Genomic DNA, 21,332 nt, shown 5'->3' on the forward strand with positions numbered 1-21,332 from the left:
TCCCTGGGAGGTATCAAAGTAAATTTCCATCAGAACAATTCAGTCTTACCACTCTGTAGAGATACAGGAAGCTTTGACTTTATTCAACTCATCTTGAATAGCCTGTTTGGCTCGGATTTCAGCATCAAGTGCAGACTGTAGTTCCAACCTTGCAGACATATCCAGTTTTGCAAAGCGGCGCATCTTCCAGGGCATGTCCTAGTAAAGAGTAAAAAAAGGGAAAAGAAAGAGTAAGAGGAAAGAAAGCTAAAAATTAGGAACCTAACTAACTTCAACAATTCCATTTCTCAGTTTATTATGTTCTTAATGTAAGAGTTCATTAATTCCAAAGTAATCTAAAATTAAAAAAATTAAAAGAGTATTGTTACTAGAATTAAACTCAAGTACGAAATAGACAAGAGGAACATCTTATGCTGTCATGATTTCAAAAGCAAAGAGATTTTGTGAATTCTAGTTTTGATGTGCCTCAATTCAAATGACATCTACAAAGGACATTCACATTTCACAAGTGAAAGGCTTTAAGGCTTCATGACCCAAAGCACAGATACCTTCAACAAATCAATATATGATTATAAAGTAGCTACTTGAACAATATCAAAGATAAAATCACATTATAAAGATATTGATGTTTAATTAATTGATAAACAATAAATCTGCTATTCAGTTATTCAGAAAAGAAGCTCTAGGAAAGTTTATAAATTTTGACTAACACAGATTCTACAGACATCTTATTATTGCAGCTGAAATTATGTGTTTTTTCAAAGAAAAAAAATTCTGACATATGGAAGTAGAGTCTTACTGTAGCTCTTGCACCCAAACTGGAGTTCCTCAGGGCCTCTAGTTCTTCTGTCATTTTAGAGGCCAAGGCTTGAAGATAACCTCGGGCATCTTTTTCATCACTTACCCTAAACAATTACATAAGAAAAAGATGTTTTAATCAAAGAATCTAAAGAAAAAAGCAAAAGTCCCTTCAACAAAATAGCAACCAGCAACAGAAAAAAGAGAATACAAAATAAAAATCATTAAACGTAAGGAAACAAAAAACCAATACAGAAAACTACAGAGAACTAAGCCTTTGCTGCTTTGCAGAGTTTTATTGAACAATAAGACAAGGAATAAAGATTGAAGAACTACATATCTAAGTAAGTAATATATGTCTCAGTATAAAAGTCAGCTACCTGAAATTGAGACTGTGGGAGAAAAACCTTTCAGGACTTAACCTATTTTTAGGGAGTAAATTGAGAAGGTTTATAACCAATAATTAACAATTCAACTATCCACATAATATTGGTTGACTTTACTGTAACAATTGACTATGAGAACTAGTAGTGAGAATCAGTGATGTTATTTCAAGACATGCTAATTAAATAGGGAGAGTCTAATTCTAATGTTATTAAACAGCATAAGCCAGAAGAGGTGCTCTCATCCCTTGAGCTTGCTTTCTATCAAGACATGTTTTCTGGGTGTAAAGACATCAAGGAGGAGACATGTCTGTTTTTCAGATTCTTTGATCATCAGTCACAAAGAAAAAACCAACTTTCTATGATTAATCACAGCAGAAGGTTCTTTCTTCACTTTGCCTGAGGTATTAACATAGAAAAGAAAGTTACTAAAAAATTACCTCACTGAAACCAAGTAGCTTATCAAAAACCTAAAATAAACAGAAAAAAAACCCCAACCCCCTTCCCCACACACACATTTCCTTTCACCTTACATGCCTGGTTCTGAACATACTCATCTTGCCCACAGAAGAACAAACTCAGTTCTGCAACACCAGAGCATACCCAAGTCTCTGAGCTGGTCTCAAGAGACCAGCAGTCTAATACCACAGCTTGATCACAGTTACATCTATCAACACTAACCACAAAAATGGTTAGGATGTGCTCTAAGCAATGAACCTCAAATAGTTTAACTTTTAGGGAGGTGGGACAGCAGTTTTGCTATTTCATGGAAATTAACTTTTCCTTGTTTCCCTATCTTTCCTTAGTAACTGTAATCCTGAGTATGCTGGACTGGAGATGACAGTTCTCCAGATGGTTGAATTTGTCTCACAGTGACCTTTCTGCAGAAAGTGATTCGCCCTCTGTGCCTATAAAGCAATGTTTCTCTGGTTCATACTATGAGATTCATACGCACAGTGAATATGGAAATGGTGCTACTTGCAAGTTTACCGTTTATTAATAAAAATAATATTATGTTTCCACAAAGATTTATAGATAGTCACCAGGAGGCAAGAAAGACAGAAAGCAGGAACTCAGAACTGCCATGGGCAAGGAAGGAACAGAAGAGCTTTCCCATAGTGGCCTTAGGGCAGTATCACGCTTCGAAAGCTATGGGCTACACATCTACAGGTTGCAGTGACTTCTGAGTGTGCAGTTTAAGATTTATATAAGGAAGATTGCTTTAATACAGAGGAGGCTAAAGCAAAAATAGCAACAATTTACCACAAAACTCACGCCCAACATGAAAAAGTAAGCGCTTATTCATGCTTTGGACTTTATCTTCTTTGTCTCCTGCTTACAATTTAGTTCAAGAGGTTGGGAGGAGCCTAGAAAAAAAACACATGTCCTGACTCTATTAAAGTCAGTGAGAGCTTTGGAATTAATGAGTCACTGTTTTTCCCAAGGTATACTACTCAATGGAAGCAACATACCAAATTTTGGGGGTGTGCATAAGGAAATATATAATAGAAAGGAGTGTAAACAGAAGTAAAAAGAACGTGAGGCTCTCAAGGTGAGAAAGTAAGCTTTCCTGATGCACAAGGAGAGAAAAGAGATTTAGGAATCAGCATCTGATCTTCTCTACTTTTAATGACATGTAAAATCTCTGCAGAAAAAAAGGATCATTGTCAGATTAAAAATGAAATAGTGCTTTATTTTTTAACTTTCCTAATTGAAGCTGAAAAACTTTAAATGTCCAGTTTCTTTGCCGATTTTTATCATGCCATATAGATTCTTCCTTATGGAAGGTGAGAAAACACTTTGGTTATTTGGTTTATGATATACAGAACCTTCAGGCTCTTAATGCTGAAAAGCTGCACATGCAAAAACCTCAGACATTCCACATAATCTAGAGATCTAGAAAATGAAAATATACATACAAAGTCAATTTTTGCAAAAATCTAGACTGAGTTCAATAAAACTTCTCAGACTCAAAGACAGCAAATGAAAACAGTACAATTTGGAGCTGAGCTGCAGTTTTGTTGTCCACTAGATGGCAACATTCTCTCGATAATGAGATACAGCCATTAAACATTACGTAAAGCCAGAAGCTGTTGGGAGTTTCTTGATCTGTAAATGTTTTGCTGAGGTTCTTTTGTTTGGTTGGCTTTTTTTTTTTTTTAAAAAAAAAAAACCCAAGACGGTAAGGTTACTCTTACTAATGTTTCTCTCCTTGCCCCCCTCTTACAGAGAGCCCTAACAAGCACAGGAAAAGACGCAAGGGAGAAAAGTTCTTCAGGTTCCAGCCAGAGCCATTCTTCTTTCCTTGCTGAACATTTAGATTAAATTAACTGTTCTGTTTTCATATATAACATAAGTGCTCTTGCAAGCTTAAGTTTGTTAACTATAAAGAACCTAGAACAGCTGTATAGTACAAATTCCTGTAAAATTAAATTTAACTTTTTGGTTGGAGTCAACATCACTACAACCTTCAAATAACCATTGACAAGTATCTAGTAAACTATTTGTCAGGCTGCTCAGAAAGCCAGACTCTCTGGGTCTCTCTATACAGGACACTTTACAACACAAAGTAGACCCAGAGGACTAGACATTTTTGCTGAACAGGACAGGTGTTAAGCCCTGGGGTCTTACATCAAGCTGCATCTTACCTGATTTAAAAACCCCAAGGATGTCTGAGAGCCATGACTCCAAATTCTCCTGTAGTTTCTCAATGCTTTTAAATTTCTGTCTTCATATCACTATGCTCAAAGCTTCCAACTTAATTTTTTCTGTTTCCCCTGCCCTCTCCAACAGAAATTTTTTTTAAAGCTACTTCTCTAAAAAATTTCAACACTGCACTCTGCTCCCAAACCGTGAAATTTCTCGCTGCCCTCCACAATTTCTATTTTATAGATAATTAACTTTTGATTATTCTTACCTCAAGCACAACACATCTCAGAATTTTTCATGTTTTGAGTTTTTTAGAGTTGAATTTGCCCAGAATTTTTGCTACATCTTTTCCACAAATTGTGTGTGCTTTCTCCTGAGAGCAACCGGATTAAAAAAAACCAAACCCAAACCAAACAACTTTGGGGCTTTTTATGTTTGATTTAATGCAGAAGTGTGTGTGTGTGGGGGGGGGTTGGGTTCTTTTGTTTGGTTGGTTTCTGGTTTTTAAATTAAATCAATAATTAAGATCAAATCAACTAGAGTACAGTTGATTGGAAAAATATCCAGTCAACATGGAAAATACTAACTGAATTTTCCAGTAAACAACAGTCACAGCTTCTGGCCAGCTGAATCTAAGCCTAACATTCACCCGATAGGTAAGTCAGGTAGGATTTAGCTCATCCATATAAACATACTCAACAATACAGAATAATTCGAACTAGTTGTCTAGGCTTCCTTTTCAATCAGTGGGGAGAACAAGAAACTTCTACAGTACTAGTCATGGGATTTATTTTAGTTGTCTACCTTAGGACTTCTAGAACTAGGCTACATGAATCCCTCCCAGAGAGACTAATAAGTTAAGATTCTTGCCAAGTACTCTGGGACTCACTACCAAGATTTCCATCGACCTCCTTTCTGCAACAGAACAGAAATAAGGTACCATGGTTATTTAAAATACTCCTTTTTAAAGTGACTGCATTAACCTCCAATGCAATGAATCTCTTTCCCATCTCCCATAGGAAAATTTATAGCTGACTATAAAAGCCTCAATATTTCTTACTCTTGTCGAGGAATGATGAGTGATTTGGCTAATATAAACTTGTCAATATAATAGCTCCATTAAGGCTGAATGATCTGTGAGGGTCTGTTGCTACCACATTAGAATTTGCAACAAAAGTTTGATTCAAGTGTTTATATTAAAATTCTGGCTATATTTATGGCATCTTGTGATAATAACAGCAAAAATAACGCCTTTGTACAGTTGCCCTAAAAAAGCATGCAAGACAGCACAGTAAGAAAGCAGGGAAAGGCTAAAAGGAACATGATAGGCCATTAAAAATACTCACAAGTTACAAAATCTGAAAGAAATAATAATTTAGAAGGGCCCAAGGAGTTGTGAAGAAAGTGACAATCTTAGCCACCCAAAATGTGGATTCGAATAGTGGGGCAGATTTCCTGAGAGAGGTATCTATTAGATGGCAAAGCACTCAAAGGAAGTCAGGGAGTCCTTGGGCTTGTGTTACTTAAAACAGGGCTAGAACAAATCCTTTGAACTATCATAGGCAGCGGAGCAAACTGTTTACAAAACCAGTAATTAATTCCATCTACTGCCTCCTATCCTTCTTGAATCATGGTACAAAAAGAAGATGGTACGCAAAACCAATTTTTAAGAGGTGGAAAGTATGCACTCAGAATACACATTTTAAAGTAATATTATGTGAAAAATCTGTTTGTTTTGAAGAGGGAGCCTACAAGCTCTACCCTACTCTGTCAGGTCCGAGGCATTCTGTTGTCATACTGAAGAGGTGGACAGGTATGGATTTAAATTACATTTTCTGCTGAGGAAAACATAGGCTTGTGACTGATTAAACAAGACTAGCTTTCTTCAAAATTAGTTGTTTTTTTTTTCTTTTAAAATGTTTATCATTATTATAGACATTTAAATACTTCACATCGCACCCCATGTTCCACAGCAAAATATTGCCAGAGAGGGACCTAGTTTCAGTATGCAGTACTGAATTCTAAGGACAGCAGATGGACATGACCAGATTACCTGGGTAACACATGGAAACTCTGAACGTATTAAGAAAAAAAATGTAAGCCAAGATAAGGCCTCACATAGCCAAAAAAAATTTAACATAAGCAGAAAAAAGTATGGAGGAAAAATTGAGATGTGTACAGTGATTAAAAACTAGAACCAAGCCAGATTTTTTTATCTCCTTAATGTTTACCCACAGTACTTAACATTTTTTTTTCCTTTTCACATAATTCTTTAATTTTTAGTTCCATATTTTTTAAAAGACACTATATTATCATAAGGGATCAGTAAAATGATATCTTTCATTCAGAAAGTTCATCTTGAATATTCCTGATCTTTTTTCATTAAGTATCTTTAGAGATAACAAAAAACTCAATCCCAAACCTCTTTTACCTCCCCAGTGACATTTCTAATATGTGCAAGATGCTTTATCATGTACCTGAATCACATCAGTAGTACATCTTAAAATATTAAACACTCTCATAAATTGGAGAAGGGACATTTTTACATAGTGTTAAGTAAAACAATCCACAACTAACTCTGACTTGTCTTTTTCCAGAACTACCAAGATTTATGAGTGCTTTCTCGTGTATATCTGAGAAATGGGGCTTGGTTACCTTGGTGCATTAAGACAGATAAGTATTACCTTAAAACATGTGAAACATGAAATAATAGACTTGTCTCTCTTGTTACATTGATTTTTTTTCTGAATAAACATTTCTGATTGGCTAGAAATGAACTGTTCATTTAAACAACTTTTATGCATTTTTTTTTAATTTCTGTGATGCAGGCTGTCTACTACATTCATACCTATGAGACACAAGATTTAAAAGAAACACGCACAAAGTGGACCCTTCACATTTTTTAACCTCTGCTATGAATACAATGCCTTGAGACACTATGGACTTCATAACAGATAGGCGTTACGTAATTTTAAGTAACAAACACTGTTTAAAAAACTTCCAGAAACCCAGAGAACAGCCTTTCCTTCTTGTTACATATTCACATGGTTATATTCAAAAGCCAAACTTCTCTGTATTTGGACAACAAAATTACACTGACATTACAACAATACCAAACCAGGATTCATTAAAACAAATGTTTCCCATTTTTGCTTTGACACAACAAATCAGATTTTTTCACTAACATGAGACATGAAAAATAGGAGGGGGTAGGAGGGGAAATCAAGTAGTAAACCAAAAAAAGATTAGGTTTATATGATGATGAGGTCTTCCCAGAAGTGGATGGTCTGTTAAAAAAAACCCCAAATGTCTGGATGCAAATGTTGTAGATGCTAAAAATGGATCATGAAAGGGGACGGGAGAGAAGCAGGCATGGAGAGGAAAAATAAAGGCTACCTAGATAAAACAATCTTTTTCTCTTAATAATTTCAACTGTTTGGGTTTTTTTTTTCCTTAATTTATTAGAACTAGACGGAAGACTTTAGAAACATAACGTCATCGTTTAGCAAAAGTATTATTAGAAACATCACTTGACTGGCTTTGTGGTAGTCTCAAATGCCCGCCTTGTAAAAAAATCACATAAAAGTTGCACTGTATTTGTTTCATTCTGCCACATGCCAAGCAGATGAAGGAAATTAATGCCGAGACACAAATACTCTCAGCCACTGCTTTTCCCAGGCTTGGTCCCTCTCAGAGGCGTGAGCTCAGCACATGACTCCTTCCAGCGTTCTTGCAAAGCCACAAGCCACACCCAATGGCCGCGATTCTTCGGCACTTAAAGTTGTATTTGGTAAAACACTTTCACTCTTAAGGAGGAACACAATTTTCTGCATTTGGATATTATTAAAATCTCAAGCTAAAATACAGCAGAATCCCAAACAGGTGTGAGATTTCCCCTAAGCACTTGCAAGCGCCATGCTCAAAGGCAAACACTCATTAACAGCCCTACCACATACTAAGGGTATTCTGCAATGACATTAGAGCAGAGTATTCACCATTGGATGATCTCAGTAATTTGGGCCTCCCAGTGGGCCACAGACTCCTTTTTATCAGCCAGGTCTCTCATCTCTTCTTCCAGCTGCCGGTTATTCATACTCAGCCTCTCAAACATGGTGGTGAGCTGAATGAGAATTTAAACAACTTGTTAAAGGTATAAACTGCTGTGACTTCATCTCTGTGCAGACTCAAAGCCACGTGTTCCCCTGTTCCACATGATGCATCTGCTTTAAAAATTGGTGCTACCCATCTCAATAAACACAGTGTAACAATAAGAGCCAGAATCCCTTCTCAGATAGGACCTTTGCTGTACTGAAAGACCATTTTTAAGGACTAGAACTACATTTTTACTTTAACAAATTAATTAGTTTTCTGAGAACTAGTCTTTAAATACATCTACAACTCTTATAAGGTCTCTGCTTTGCACCATATAGGTGTGGAATGTTCTATATAGAAAAAACGACATTAAAAGAGCAAAGCAAGGGCACAAAAATTGTTATAGCTCAGATAAAACTGCCAAACCTCTCCTTTGTTTAGTAACCATGGAGAATGAGAGGCTTAACAGATACAGGCACGAGTCAGTCCTGAGATTCTCCAGGTGTCTCACATTCCCCCATTTTTCATTTTACTTACTGGCAGTCAGGGAAATTGAAATTAAATGCACATCTGTAAGTACAATATGTTATACCTAGCAATTAACCTCTCGCATTCACATAGCTGTCATTCATACACGCACATTCTGCAAGACAAAAGCCACAGCTAACCTGAGTTGGTATTGGAAACTAAACCTTCATTATGTTAAATAATTATTCAGAAAATCAAACTGGAATCAGAGATCAGGTAGACTTTATAGGAAGGCCTGCTTAGGAGAATGAATCTCACGTGAAAGGCTTCTTTTAGTACTGAAATATATTAACAAATCAAAGTGATTAAAAAAATACCAGTTTTAAATCTATTCTGCTTTTCAGTCCCGAGTACTCCACTCCATATTTATCATTTAAATAGGTTTATGATTTAGATTTGCCTATTTATTAAATAGCTTTGTATTTTTGTCAAATGACAACAACAACAACAAAAAAAGAGACTGAGCAGAAAAAAAACATCAAAGTGACTAGACTCTTACTGTTCTTGGACTAAACCTACATATAGGCATACAGTGTGTGTTTTATACTGGTATGAAAATATACTTCAGTTTGAACACTGACATGCAAACACGCTTACTTTGAAGAACACCATACTTTCATCATATTTTTAGAAAATTTAATGTATTACAAAAAGAATAGACAAGTTTAGCAAGACTTGGCTAATCCACAATGAACTTGAATAACCTGTCAAAATGAACAATAAAGAGATAATCTAAATGCATGAAACATAATTATTCCTTGCTCAACACATTTCAATTAATATGCCTTATCATTTGTATTTTTTAAATATCTCAAAGTAACACTTAATGGGTGGGAGGGGCCCTACTATTTCAGAGTAATTGACATGCAAATATATGCTAAGTGATCACATCGTTAACTATGCATTTTTATATTCGGGTCATACAATGAAATACTCTCTTTTTTTTGGCTTAAGATACTGTCTAAAATTAATCTTTCCAAACTGTAAGACCATCTAACTCAATTGCTACACATACATGCATACATATATACATGCACACATTCTCAAGTTCAGATGCATACAGATATTCTCTATTCAAATCAATCATTAAACACCATTTTTTGTGTAATATCAATTTATGCTATCAATTAAGAGTTAATAATAACCAATACAGCTCTATATTGTCCAATTTGTACATAGCATACAACAGTTGTAAACTCCGGACTCCACTAATCAGCACTTACCTTATCAAGTTCATTAGAAAGTTTTTTGTTTTCCTCTGTCAGCAGAATCTTTTCTCGTTCATACTTCTGTTTGAACTCTGTTTCAAATTCCTCTCTTTCACTTTGGCTAAGAAATAAAATGAAGTAGAATTAGAAAGTTTCCTATTCTAAAACTCATCACAGTATTCACTTAAATACATAAAGATCAATGAGGACTATAACACAGTCCTTAGGCAATGATCTTTCCTCATAATTAACAGAGCTCCACTGAGCTACTGTTTATCAATGTTATACATATTTTAGCCTTCAGATGAATCCTTCAAACACTGAGCAGCTGCAATTCTGCAGACCAAGGTGTGTGCCAATATTCTAAGACACTCAGGGTAAATTCTCATCTCACAGAAACATTAAACTTAAACATTTCTTTAACTCCAAGTTTTGCACAGAATGACAGGCAAAAATGACCACATATGAAACCAGAACACACAGAAGCTAAATTAGAGCCCTTGAGGCAGGGTCTCTGATGAGAAAAGCCAGAGGACACATTCGAACTATACCATATACTTACGATCAGCAAAAAGTGGATGGATAACCTATACACGCCTAATATCACCAGACTCTAGAGCAGATTTGGACCATTCTTTTTGAGCGAGTTTCAGAGTAGCCGTTTCCCCCAAACCTTCCCTTCTCCTGTGGATGTCATTCAGTAAAGGAGAACCCCTGGTTGGTTCTGCTTAACATCAACTTTGATCTTGCACAATGAATATGAGAACCTGAAAATAAATGAAGTTGCAGGTCCTGTTTGCCAAAAACCACTGTGATTTCCTTAAAGTGGTGTATGGCAATGTTTTGATGTGTAACTCCCACCTCACATCCGTTCTTTTGAGACTCGCTACATTTGCATCTTGTATTCACCATGTCACCAATTATTCAGGTATCTGGCACAAAATTCATCAGTAGGTTGATGGAACTATACTATAAATGCCACAGATATAGTAAATACTCTGTCAGCAAATACCACTGTCCAGCCTTAAAAGGTTCAAAAAAGTGCCCAGTATAAAAGGTTAACTCTGTAAAAATAAAATCCAGGGTAAACCTTGAGCACTGTAATTTTTTTTCTGGACACCGATCAGAATTTTACATTGTGCAACAAAGAAATTACATCCTCGCCACTTTTTCTGAGATGTATAACTATTAGGACTGCCAAATGGAGAGAACACCCTTAAAAGATGAGAAGTGTCAGCGGTTACAGAGAACCCAGTTAAGAATAACGCTGGTTTGAATTTCCTATTGCTAATTTGAAATTCATTTAGTGCTTCAACCGCTCTTTGAAATCCAGTACAGCATGTTAGACTCATGGTGAAATTCTATGTTGCTAGGCATCCTTTGAAACATAACACTACGTCCTAGTAAAGTAACATACTATCATTACTGTTTAAATGCCAAGTTTGAAATTCACCACCACTCCTTTTCTATATCAACAGATTCCATGCATATGATGAGCAGTCTAGGGAAAAGGCAGGAAGAGATTAAAGCACTGGCTGTCAGGGGAATTAATAACAGGTCCTGCTTCTGTTTGCAAGGCATAGATTCAAAGCTAATTTCTCAGAGAGTAGACCAAACTAATTTTTAATTAATTTCTTTTATTTAGCTTTTACGGTTTTGTTTAGGGTTTTTTATTCTGTATTTGTCTAAAATTCATTCTTTTAAGGCTTTAAGGCTCAAAGCAGACATAAACAGTGGTGGATTAAGAAATCTTTGATTGGGAAAAGAGCCCAACATATTTGGTAGTTTTCTGTACTTTACATTTTTAATTCAACTGGTGATTGTTATTAACCCAGTAAGTCAGATTGGTATAGTATAATACAGAAATGAAGATAAATTTTAAACAGAGGACAATGCGGGTACAATCATACTGAAATATCGACTTGGCAAACCACAGAACTGCGACAGACTCCACAGGCATACCTTGGACAGACAGGAAGATCAAAATAATGCATTTGCTTTGAAGCCTGGCATCCACCTCTCCCATCAAGCTTTTTCTCTCATCTAAAATTTAGCTAGGTATCTGCTCTTCAAGTTTAAGAAATCTTACATGATCCAGCATTCTTTTTATCAGTAAAATAACAGTAGCAAACCACACGCAAGCGATGTGAAATACAGCTTTACGGTATCACTTTGTCACTCCAGCTCTTTATTGCGGCTGTACAAAGTGGAGAACTAACTTACTGCTCTGAAACCAAGAAAAGTAGACCTGAAACAAACCCCAGCCCCCAAGTTTCTTTGTATCATACAATTTAAAAACAGCAAATGCTGTTTTTATAAAGCTCTCTGCTTTATAAATCTATCGTTAAATGACAGGCTTAAAATAAATTTCTACAAATGTGATTTATTTTACAGTTTCTTGCACCTTATTCTGAAATATTTCATAATGACAATTCTAAGAAATGGAGTATTGTGCTACACAGATCACTGGGCTGATACTGTGTTCCTATGTTCCCAATTTTAGTAGCATGCAGTTTATGGGACTTTAGAAAAGGGCGATCATTTTGTACAGAAAGGTAGTTTCTCTCCCTTCAAGACTTACGCTGTTGAAATCACAGAAGTAAGAAAGCTTAAATTTCAAGGAGACAAAGAAAAAATACTTATCTTAAAAAATGAAACAGAAACCACCAACATACAAGTTACATAAGAGTACACAGATTTTGACAAAGCTCTTATTAACACTTGCTTAGAAAAACCTACGTAACTCACTCTATATACTATAGCCCTTATGAAGTAATGCAACCACATCCTCTTAACAAAGCCTTTTTTTTAATATGCACTACACCAAAGCCTTTTTTTAAAATACACTAAAGATTATTTTTAGACTACTACATTTTTTTTGCCAAACTGTATACACACACTTCAACCCCACACCCATCCCAAGCCCACTATTGAAATAATTTCACTTATTTTGGCATAAAGTCTCCAGGTGCTTCCTATTCAACGCTTACATTGAACATCTCTGTACTGGAAGACTCACAAAAAGCTCTGCAAGCCTGATTACAATAGCTAAAAATAATATGTGTAAGCAGAAACAAACAAAACAAAAAAAAAAATCCACGTTCGCTTAAGAAAACTACCAAATATTGAGAATCGAGCACCAACAGCAATTCTTCCATTCCTAATATTTAAGCTTCCCTTCTAAATCCCTGAACTACTACAGAAATCAATCTGTAGCACACCTCGAACAGTGGATTTCTGCATTTCTGTGGATTCCCAATACTTGCATGAAATTCTGCAGATTTGTTTAACAAAACCCAGTTAAGATCAGGTCTCCACTAATCACCCATCATGTGCCTGGACACCTGACTTTGTATGATGCTGAAGCCCTTCCCATTAAGAGCCAAATGTTGGATACTGGTTATGTGACACATTTCTGTTCATGCTTTAAAATGTCCTCTTCCACCAACACTTGAAATACATACAGAAATATGTGGTCACGTCAGCAATCATTTTAGATTTGCATCCAGTTCTTTTTTTATTAATAGAGAGAAACTAGACTGAAAAAAGGTTTATGAACTAGCTAGATCAGCATCGTTAGGCCATTTGTTATTTCACTTGATGAACATCTAGTTAGAACTTTTGCAGCTGTACAACATTAGAATGGTTCTGATAAATCTCCAAGCAGCATTTGGTCTGGTCGGTGTTTGGAGGTATGATCTTTAGCAACAGTTTAGCCTGCAAAAAGAGGTATTAATGATTTTTTATTGAGTATTTCTTCTTCTGAGACACTACTGGACTGAGATGGCATTAAAGGAGTATCATACTATCACCTTTATATATTATAAGACAGCATAGACTTTTGTGCATTTATAACTCATAGGTCAGCAAGACCGTTAAGTTGTGGTACAATGAAAACACGCTGCTGATGCAAATTTTACCTCTCAACCTAGAACAAAGCAGCAAACTACTGTGTTAGTATGTCCAGCCTACGAATAACTGCATTCTAGGAAGAAACAGTATATCCACTGCATTCTAGGCTGTATGATCTACTTCCCCTGCTGGAAACATTTTACCAGAAAAGCAGTGTTTCCACCTGCATAAGCTTTTTTTGAAAATTCTGTATTTTGTTTACTACTTGTATTTAAGGACTTGCTACAGTTTGGCTAAGCTTTCAGCAGGAACTTCTCCATGGGTTTTCTAATATGCCATCTTGCTACAGCAGCAAAAAGAAGCATCTATGTTAGTGTCTATAAAGCATTCTGAATTTTTTATGAATGAAAATGAACACATTCAATTTATGACTGTTTCCATTACTACACTATCCAACAGAAAAACTTGTTTTTATTGATGAATGCCTCAAGGAACATACTCAAGGCTAGTTATAAGCTCCACCACATGGGAGAGAAAAAAACAGGTCTCTGACAAATTACCATGTCAGAAGAGATAAAGCAGCTTATGCCTACAGTAGTCTGATGACTGATGTTAACACCGGATGGAACCCAGCATGGATTAGCCTTAGTCTGCATTAAGTGACTGTTCCTGTGCTGGCAGAAATGTAAGCAATAGTTGATCTCTAACACATTAGTTTTGTATCAAAAGATGAAAATACCGAACAGAAAAAAATGTCAAAAAACTATTTTAAACTGCAACATAAGCTTCAGGGGTCGACTTACTCCAAGCTGCAAGTCTGCAACTCAAATTACATACCTCGGAATGGTCAGCCAGCACAAGAATTTTGGTGCAAAATTAACCGTTTCAGTAGAGGGATGTGGATTTTTTTGTTCTGTTTTATTTTTAAAGGTGATTGTGTTCAACCCTGGCATTAGCTCAGCCAAAAGGCACCTGTCTGCTCTACAATTAAAGAAGTGATAGTGTGTTTGAAAACATACTAGGAGATTTGAAAAGATATTTTGAGCTTAAAGGTAAATTCCACACAATACTCACTTTTCTCTTCTGGTTTTCTCTAACTTGTCTTTCAAAATCATAATCTCCTTCTTGAGAGCAAGCTGCTGGCTCTCTGCATCCCGCAGTTCTTTCTTCAGACTTTTTATTTCATTAGCATGCATTATTTCACGTTTAGATAGCTCCTCTTCATAGAAAACACTTTTCTTTTCCAGGTCTGCCTTTAATTTAGTGATCTCTTGCTGGTGTTCTATACTGCTTACCCCAGGTGAGCGGCCAACCTGTTTTTGCTAAAATAAATAGCCCCAAGTTAGCACTCAAGAATGCTGAAAATGATGCTTAATAACAACTCAATATTCATAAGTCTGTTTAGAAAATATCCCATTACAGACTTGACTTAAACACACCTATCTCAATTTTTTTTGAAAATTTGTTAGAGCATAAATCTGAACTGTACTCTTTTGTGATTTAAATGCAGTAATATTTTTAAAGCCATTGAAAATCTGATCATCTCTTTAAACATTTCTGGCCACATTCTGACTCCCCTTATATGGAGTCAGCAAGTGACCACAGAATTAGATTTTTATGCTCCCACTCACACAGTTGACAGCAACGAGTTCAAGTGATTTTCAGGAATGCAGAATAAGGACTATGATATACAGTCAATATATTTTAAAGCACAAATAATTTATGGAAAAGCTATACTAGGACAAGCAGAGGCTTAACTGAAGGCAAAACTCGAGCTACAGAAACACTATATGGATTGCATCAGTCAGGAGGGAAATCTGACCTATTTTATTTAAACTGACCATTTACATCATAGTGGATTAATAGGAAAAACAAGCTTTAAACAATAAGAGTAATTACTTCACTTTTCGCAGCTGCATAGCTCTCTTAGTGAGGTCTTCTGGCATTTCAATAGTCTTTACACACTGCTTCAGGATACATACACATTTGCACCAAATGCTGCACTCACTAAACTCAATGTCCTGCCATAACATAGAGGAGGAGCAAGATCAGGTTCAAAATGAGAGTGGCATGACATGCACTGAAATCCAAGCTTGGAAATACTTTTTAATGTAAACATATGTATAACTTGGTTTGGAATTTTTTCTGTTTTTTAAAATATGTAATTAAATAAACGTAGTCTAAGCAAAGGAGGTTACTTAATAAAAACACTGTGTTTTGAGAAATTGTAGGTAACTGGAAAACCTACTTCCTTACAGTGACTGTCTCACACCTTTAGGAGGACTGAAGATATTTTGTTAATTGTACCTCCATTCTTACCATGAGATATTAAAATCCTCTCAGTTACCCTTAATTAAACATGGCTTTGGGTAATTATCTTTTGCTGATATATGAACAGACTTCAGGAGTTAAATGTCGTTGTAGAACGTTCAGATGATTTGAATTTCTACCATGACGAATTCTGTGAGAAAGCTGGGCCTTGCTGTCAGTGTCAGCAGAACACTGCAAAACCCACTAAATGTATGAGCCAGATATGTGCTGCTACCGCATTGTTTTCTCTAACTCATCAAAACGGCCATCTGTTTTGATCTAAGAGTTAAATCCTGCCCTTAGGATGCAGAATGGTAAATTGGAGAAAGAAGATATCATCCTAACAGGAGATGGCTTGGAGAAAGAAAGATTTTAAAAAAAAAAAAAAAAAGAAAAAAGAAAAAAAGAAAGGAAGTATAGGAATTTTCTTTCATGCACGGGCAGTGAACTACTGAACTTGTTTGTTACTGCCCAACATGCCAAATTGCATACACGTATATGGCAATGGAGCTCTGCAACATCATCTATCTGGTACATAAAATGTTTTAGTGGTGTTTCACTTTACTTTTTTTTTTTTCCCACAAGATACTATTAAGACCATAAGACAGATGGTGCAGTAGAAGAGAAAGCTGTATGGTACTGTACAGTGGTTTACAGAATTAGAGCAATACAGGAAACACAGAATATATTTTGAATTCATGTAAGCACAATTCCAAGTAGATATTTTCATACATGCCTGTTTCAAGTGGACAAATAGTGGAACTGAGACATAATGTATCTCCTGGCACATGGATAGTTAGGTGCTGTTTAATGCACTCCAGGATGCTGTTTGCCCTCTTGGCTGTCAGGGCACACTGCTAACTCATATTGAGCCTGATTTTTTTTTTTGAAAATCCAGATACATGACATCCACTGGATCTCCTTTGTCCACACACTTACTGACAACTTCGCAGAACTCCAGCAGGTCAGTGTTCCAGGACTTGGCTGGATAGAAGGCACACTGCCTTCTTCCCAATAGGCTCTACTTCATCCATGAGCTCAGACCTTATTCTTTACTACAGGCTCTACCCCCTTCCTAAGGAAGTCCCACCCACTGCTCTGCAGTTTCCAGGATCTTCTGGATGAGATTTACAGTGGCACAGTGGGCCATCTGTAATAAGGAGGTGCACATTGTGGCCAGCAGCTCTCTTCTCACCTGAGTTCCTTCAGAACCCCTCAGTGAGGCCACCGGTTCAGGTGACTTCACATCTGACTCACCTGCCAGCAAAAACGCTTCCTGCACGTCATCCTCAGACTGAGCCAGCTCATCTGACCAACATCCTGCACTCTGTGTGGCAACCTCCCCTGCTCCAGCAGTAAAGTCTGACACACCAAAAACTTGTTGAGCATTTCTGTCACAGCTCTATCAACTCAGAGATTATTTTTTTCATCCCTGCCAACAAGCAGCCTCATGAGTTTCCCAAGGTGGCTTTCTGCTTTTGATTTAAGGAACTTCCCACAATCACTCGGCATCCTTTGCAAAGTGCTCTCTAAATCCTGTTCACGTTTAACCTGCCATCATTTATGGGCTTTTCTATTCTCCTCATTTGGAGAAACTTTCCTTTTTTCTTTAAATATCGACTTTTTCTCTATAATAGCCTCCTGAACTTAGCTAAGGAGCCATACAGAGCTTTGACTGAATGGATGATGCAGCATCACAACTGCACGTGATCCAAAGCATGCTTACTGTACTGTGAAATATTACTAAGAAAACTACAAGTCCTCTTTCCTCTTCTGAAAACTTGCCCTGCTGTTATAAATCTGCATATCATTTATTCTCAATAGAGCTCCATAAATTCTTCTTGCCTCTTAAGCCATCATACAAACTCTTTGCTGGTGGTGAAGATTCATGAAAGCAGAAGAAATACATCTTAGTTTTCAGATAACAATCTGAACTCACACCAGTAGAAACTTTATAAATCCAAACTTCTTACTGAATGGATTTCCTTATCTTCATTTAACAAAGGAAGGCAAAATAAAAGAATGTTTCCAAAGAAACCCCAAGATTTTCTATGCAGTGACTTTATGTTGACAAATGTCCCACAGAATTCTAATAAAAACCCCCCTGTTATTCATGTAAATTAAGGCCAGAATAGGCCTAATCTGACATTTTGCACAAAAAAGTTTAGAATTATTCCACTGGACAAAACACTGGGAATAGGATTTTGCTGTAAATGAAGAACAATCCTCATGTGGAAATAAAAAACTTTCTCGTTCAGTTTTTGAGATAGTCTGATTTCTTCACCATATAAAATGCTAAATTATAGAATAAAATAACAGCTAACATTCTTGGCTTACTTAATTTCTGCTCCTAAAAACCCATATATGTCTGAGCAATCTCATCAATATAAATAAAGTCTTAATGCTCTTGTGCAAACATGTCTCAACTTCTGGCTGAAAGGCAGAATTACCCTAAAACTTTTTCTCTATAGTTACATCAGTTGACAACTATTGTGGAGGAAACCATCTTTCTTTTGACTGACATGCTGAGTAACAACACGGTACACAAAACATCTATACAGAAACCTGTACAGACTGCAGGTTTATCTTCAAATACTCAACCATCCTACACTAAAAAAACAAACCAAACCAAAACAAAACAAAACGCTTTTAACAGGTAAAGTTAAACAAAGTAATAATGGGAGCAATTTGGAAAGAGATCACTGAGTATTAAGAAATACTTTAGTGAGCAGTGAACACACTGGCCTGAAAAGTGCATTAGGTAAATGTTGATGTTTCTCGACAGTAATGTGATCCATGCTTGCATTAATATTCAGCATCAACTGAAGTGACAAACTGACAATACCCTTTTGTTCTACATCTGAAAGCAATCAAACAGATCCAAGTCCTAGTTGACTAGTAAGTTTGCAGGTGTTAATATCAAAACAGACTAACCTTTAGCCCCTCTACTTCGCTTTCCAACTGTTTAGAGTACTGTTCACTCCTCTCTCGCAATTTCCTGTCTTTGGATGCCTCAGCAGCTGCGGCTTCAGCTTGGACTTCCAGCTACAAAAGTACATACGTTTTTAATAGGTAGGATTCTTACGTTTTTTTTTTTTTTCAAAATCTATTGATGGTTTTCAATACAAGAGATAAATCTTCAGCACTAAACTGAACACTTCAAATTCTTAGAAAATAAAATCAGTACTGTTTGAAACAACAAAGAATTAAAGATTTACAGATAACAAAAAAAAATTACTTTGTCAGAAAACCTTACATATAACTACTATTTCATAGACTCTAAACAGTCTTCTCACCACTTACTTCTTTTTTAAGTCTCTCTGTTCTGCGTAACTCTTGCCTTAAACTTTCTACTTTTTGCATCACCACTTCCATTTCTTCCTCCTTATCTCGGAGCTGGCGGGCAAGCTTTTGTTTTTGAGAGTGCAAGTCTGTCAGCCGCTCGTTCATCTCTGAGAACTCCTGCATTGCCAATTTCCGCTGGCTGTGTGCATCTTTCAGCTCTTTGGCTTGGGATTTTAATCTGTCACTAGACTCTGCCAGTTCCTACAGTTTAAAAAAAGAATTAAGTAATAAACCTAGAAAGCTGCAAGGCCAATTCTGTCTTTGGATGCGCATCTAACACCTTCTCCAGAGTGAACAGAAACTACATATTAATCTGTTTTCATGAATGCATCTCTAATACGGATTATATGCCTCTATAAATAAGGAGAGAGGCCAGATTTTACACTACTGAAGTGCATAAAACTGCATAAATGTAAACTGAGTAGGAACGTACTCCATTATTATAGGTTAAACACAATGGCTTTCAAGCACTTGCATTAAAATATAAAAATACCTTGCTTTCTTCATTAAAAAATATCATCAGCATAGTTTTTCAATAAATCCTTAAATGAATAAAAAGAATAGTACTTATCTGCTAAATGATTAAAAAAGTTTTTGCATTAATTGAATGGAGAACTCTGCTCTATGAAAATTTCTGCTTAGAAGCTTTTGAAAATTGACCTGCAATGGCGAGCATGACTTCCACACACTGTACCATAATATCAAATATTACAGAAAGTTTCAGGCAACAAAGCACTGTAGTGATTAACAGCAATATATAATAATTACTCTTTTAGAAGAACCTACATGAAGTATCATTGCTAGTGCTGTGATAACTCTACAGCACAGTACCTTCATAAAGCTTGCTGTGTCCTAGATCTGTGCTACTACACTACGAATGAGGGACCACAACAGTTTAAATGGTTTAATGATGTTCAGCCAAACCGGAGCAGAACAAAGAAGCAAGGAAAAGCGAGTCTGAGGATGAAAAGAACAGCGGCAGGAAGTATTAATATTTGGCACTGTTGACATTTATACAACTCTAAATGCATTTGTTATGAAGAGAGGTCCTAATCACTACAAGTTGTTTTAGAAGAGAGATGTTCGCTCTTGGACAAACTGGCAGCTTTCAAGGTTTTAAGAGCCTTAAGGGTTAAAAGAAACAGTGTTAAATACATCAAGTCTGGACTCTAAAATACTGGGCAGATATAATCATGATGAGAAACAGGCTAATGTATTTCACACCTGATTACAGGCTGATTTAACCATGAATACAAAAAAGAGCCATGAAAGACAGTATGTTATAAATAACAAAACAAGGAATCAAGGGGACAGAGAAGAAGAAATAAACCCCAGTATTGTTTAACAGTAGTTATTTCAGATTAGTTTTCAATGTTCACATGTGGGCAATTTTTCACATCTCTCTTCTGGAAACAATTCTGTGACACAGCCTTAATACCATATTCTTAACATTTTTTCCCTGCTACAGTATTACCCATACTTCAGATTATATTAGTTATCTAGAATAGTTCTCTACTTTGCCTTCTAATGACTATCATTATCACCTTAATCTGAAGCTATAAAACCTTCTGTGCAGCCACCATGCAATTTTGTTCACTATCTGGAAGCAGTCACCTAGGACCACCCAGCAGTCATACACACAACATGTTAAATAACGTCCTTGTCTTCAAAAAAGAGGCAGAAAGCAAAGTAGGTCACACTACACATTTGTTGTCTGCTTATTAATTTTACACTTGAAAGTTATTTCAAGCAAAATGAACAAAAATAAAATAGTCTTTAGGGTTTAGAAGAGTTGCTGACAAAATGCTTTTACCTTATTAAGATCTTCCCTCTCTTGCTTCAGCGTTCTGACCTGTTTCTCAAAGGCCTTTATTTGTCTGGAAGCATCATCCAACTCCCGCCTTGCAGTGCTGGCCTCCTCAAGTTGTTGTTCTAGCTGACCAGAATCTAGAAAAAGCAGTGGACTTCTAAATATGTCAAGGAAAAAAAATCATTATTCTAGAATAGCATAGCATAGCAGCTTGAAGCCCCTTCAGCGTTTGTTCTGGTTTCCATTTAATCACAAAGTAATGTAATTCTTGTCTGGTTGAGAATAGCGAGTAGGTTGTTTCAACTGCTGTTATCTGCTTTTAATGAAACAGAATAGAGGGTCACAGCTTGCTGAAAA

General features: G+C 36.3%; 1 protein-coding gene across 13 annotated transcripts in view; it reads right to left on the bottom strand.

Moving 5' to 3' along the window:
- The window catches only part of CDC42BPA (CDC42 binding protein kinase alpha), a 191,607-nt gene that overhangs the window by 47,644 nt on the left and 122,631 nt on the right, over positions 1–21,332 (bottom strand). For 10 of the 13 annotated variants that reach the window (XM_074863876.1, XM_074863870.1, XM_074863874.1 and 7 more), the window contains exons 13-20: positions 20,979–21,112; positions 19,124–19,366; positions 18,755–18,865; positions 14,585–14,832; positions 9,674–9,779; positions 7,826–7,950; positions 800–905; positions 50–198 (exon numbers count right to left, since the gene is read on the bottom strand). In XM_074863876.1, the coding sequence (XP_074719977.1) occupies positions 50–198; positions 800–905; positions 7,826–7,950; positions 9,674–9,779; positions 14,585–14,832; positions 18,755–18,865; positions 19,124–19,366; positions 20,979–21,112 (1,222 nt within the window). The remainder of the gene's footprint in view (positions 1–49; positions 199–799; positions 906–7,825; positions 7,951–9,673; positions 9,780–14,584; positions 14,833–18,754; positions 18,866–19,123; positions 19,367–20,978; positions 21,113–21,332) is intronic. The other 3 variants (XM_074863878.1, XM_074863872.1, XM_074863873.1) reach the window with 2 other exon arrangements.

Source organism: Strix uralensis, chromosome 3, assembly GCF_047716275.1.
Source record: "Strix uralensis isolate ZFMK-TIS-50842 chromosome 3, bStrUra1, whole genome shotgun sequence".
Taxonomy (NCBI): Eukaryota; Metazoa; Chordata; class Aves; order Strigiformes; family Strigidae; genus Strix; species Strix uralensis.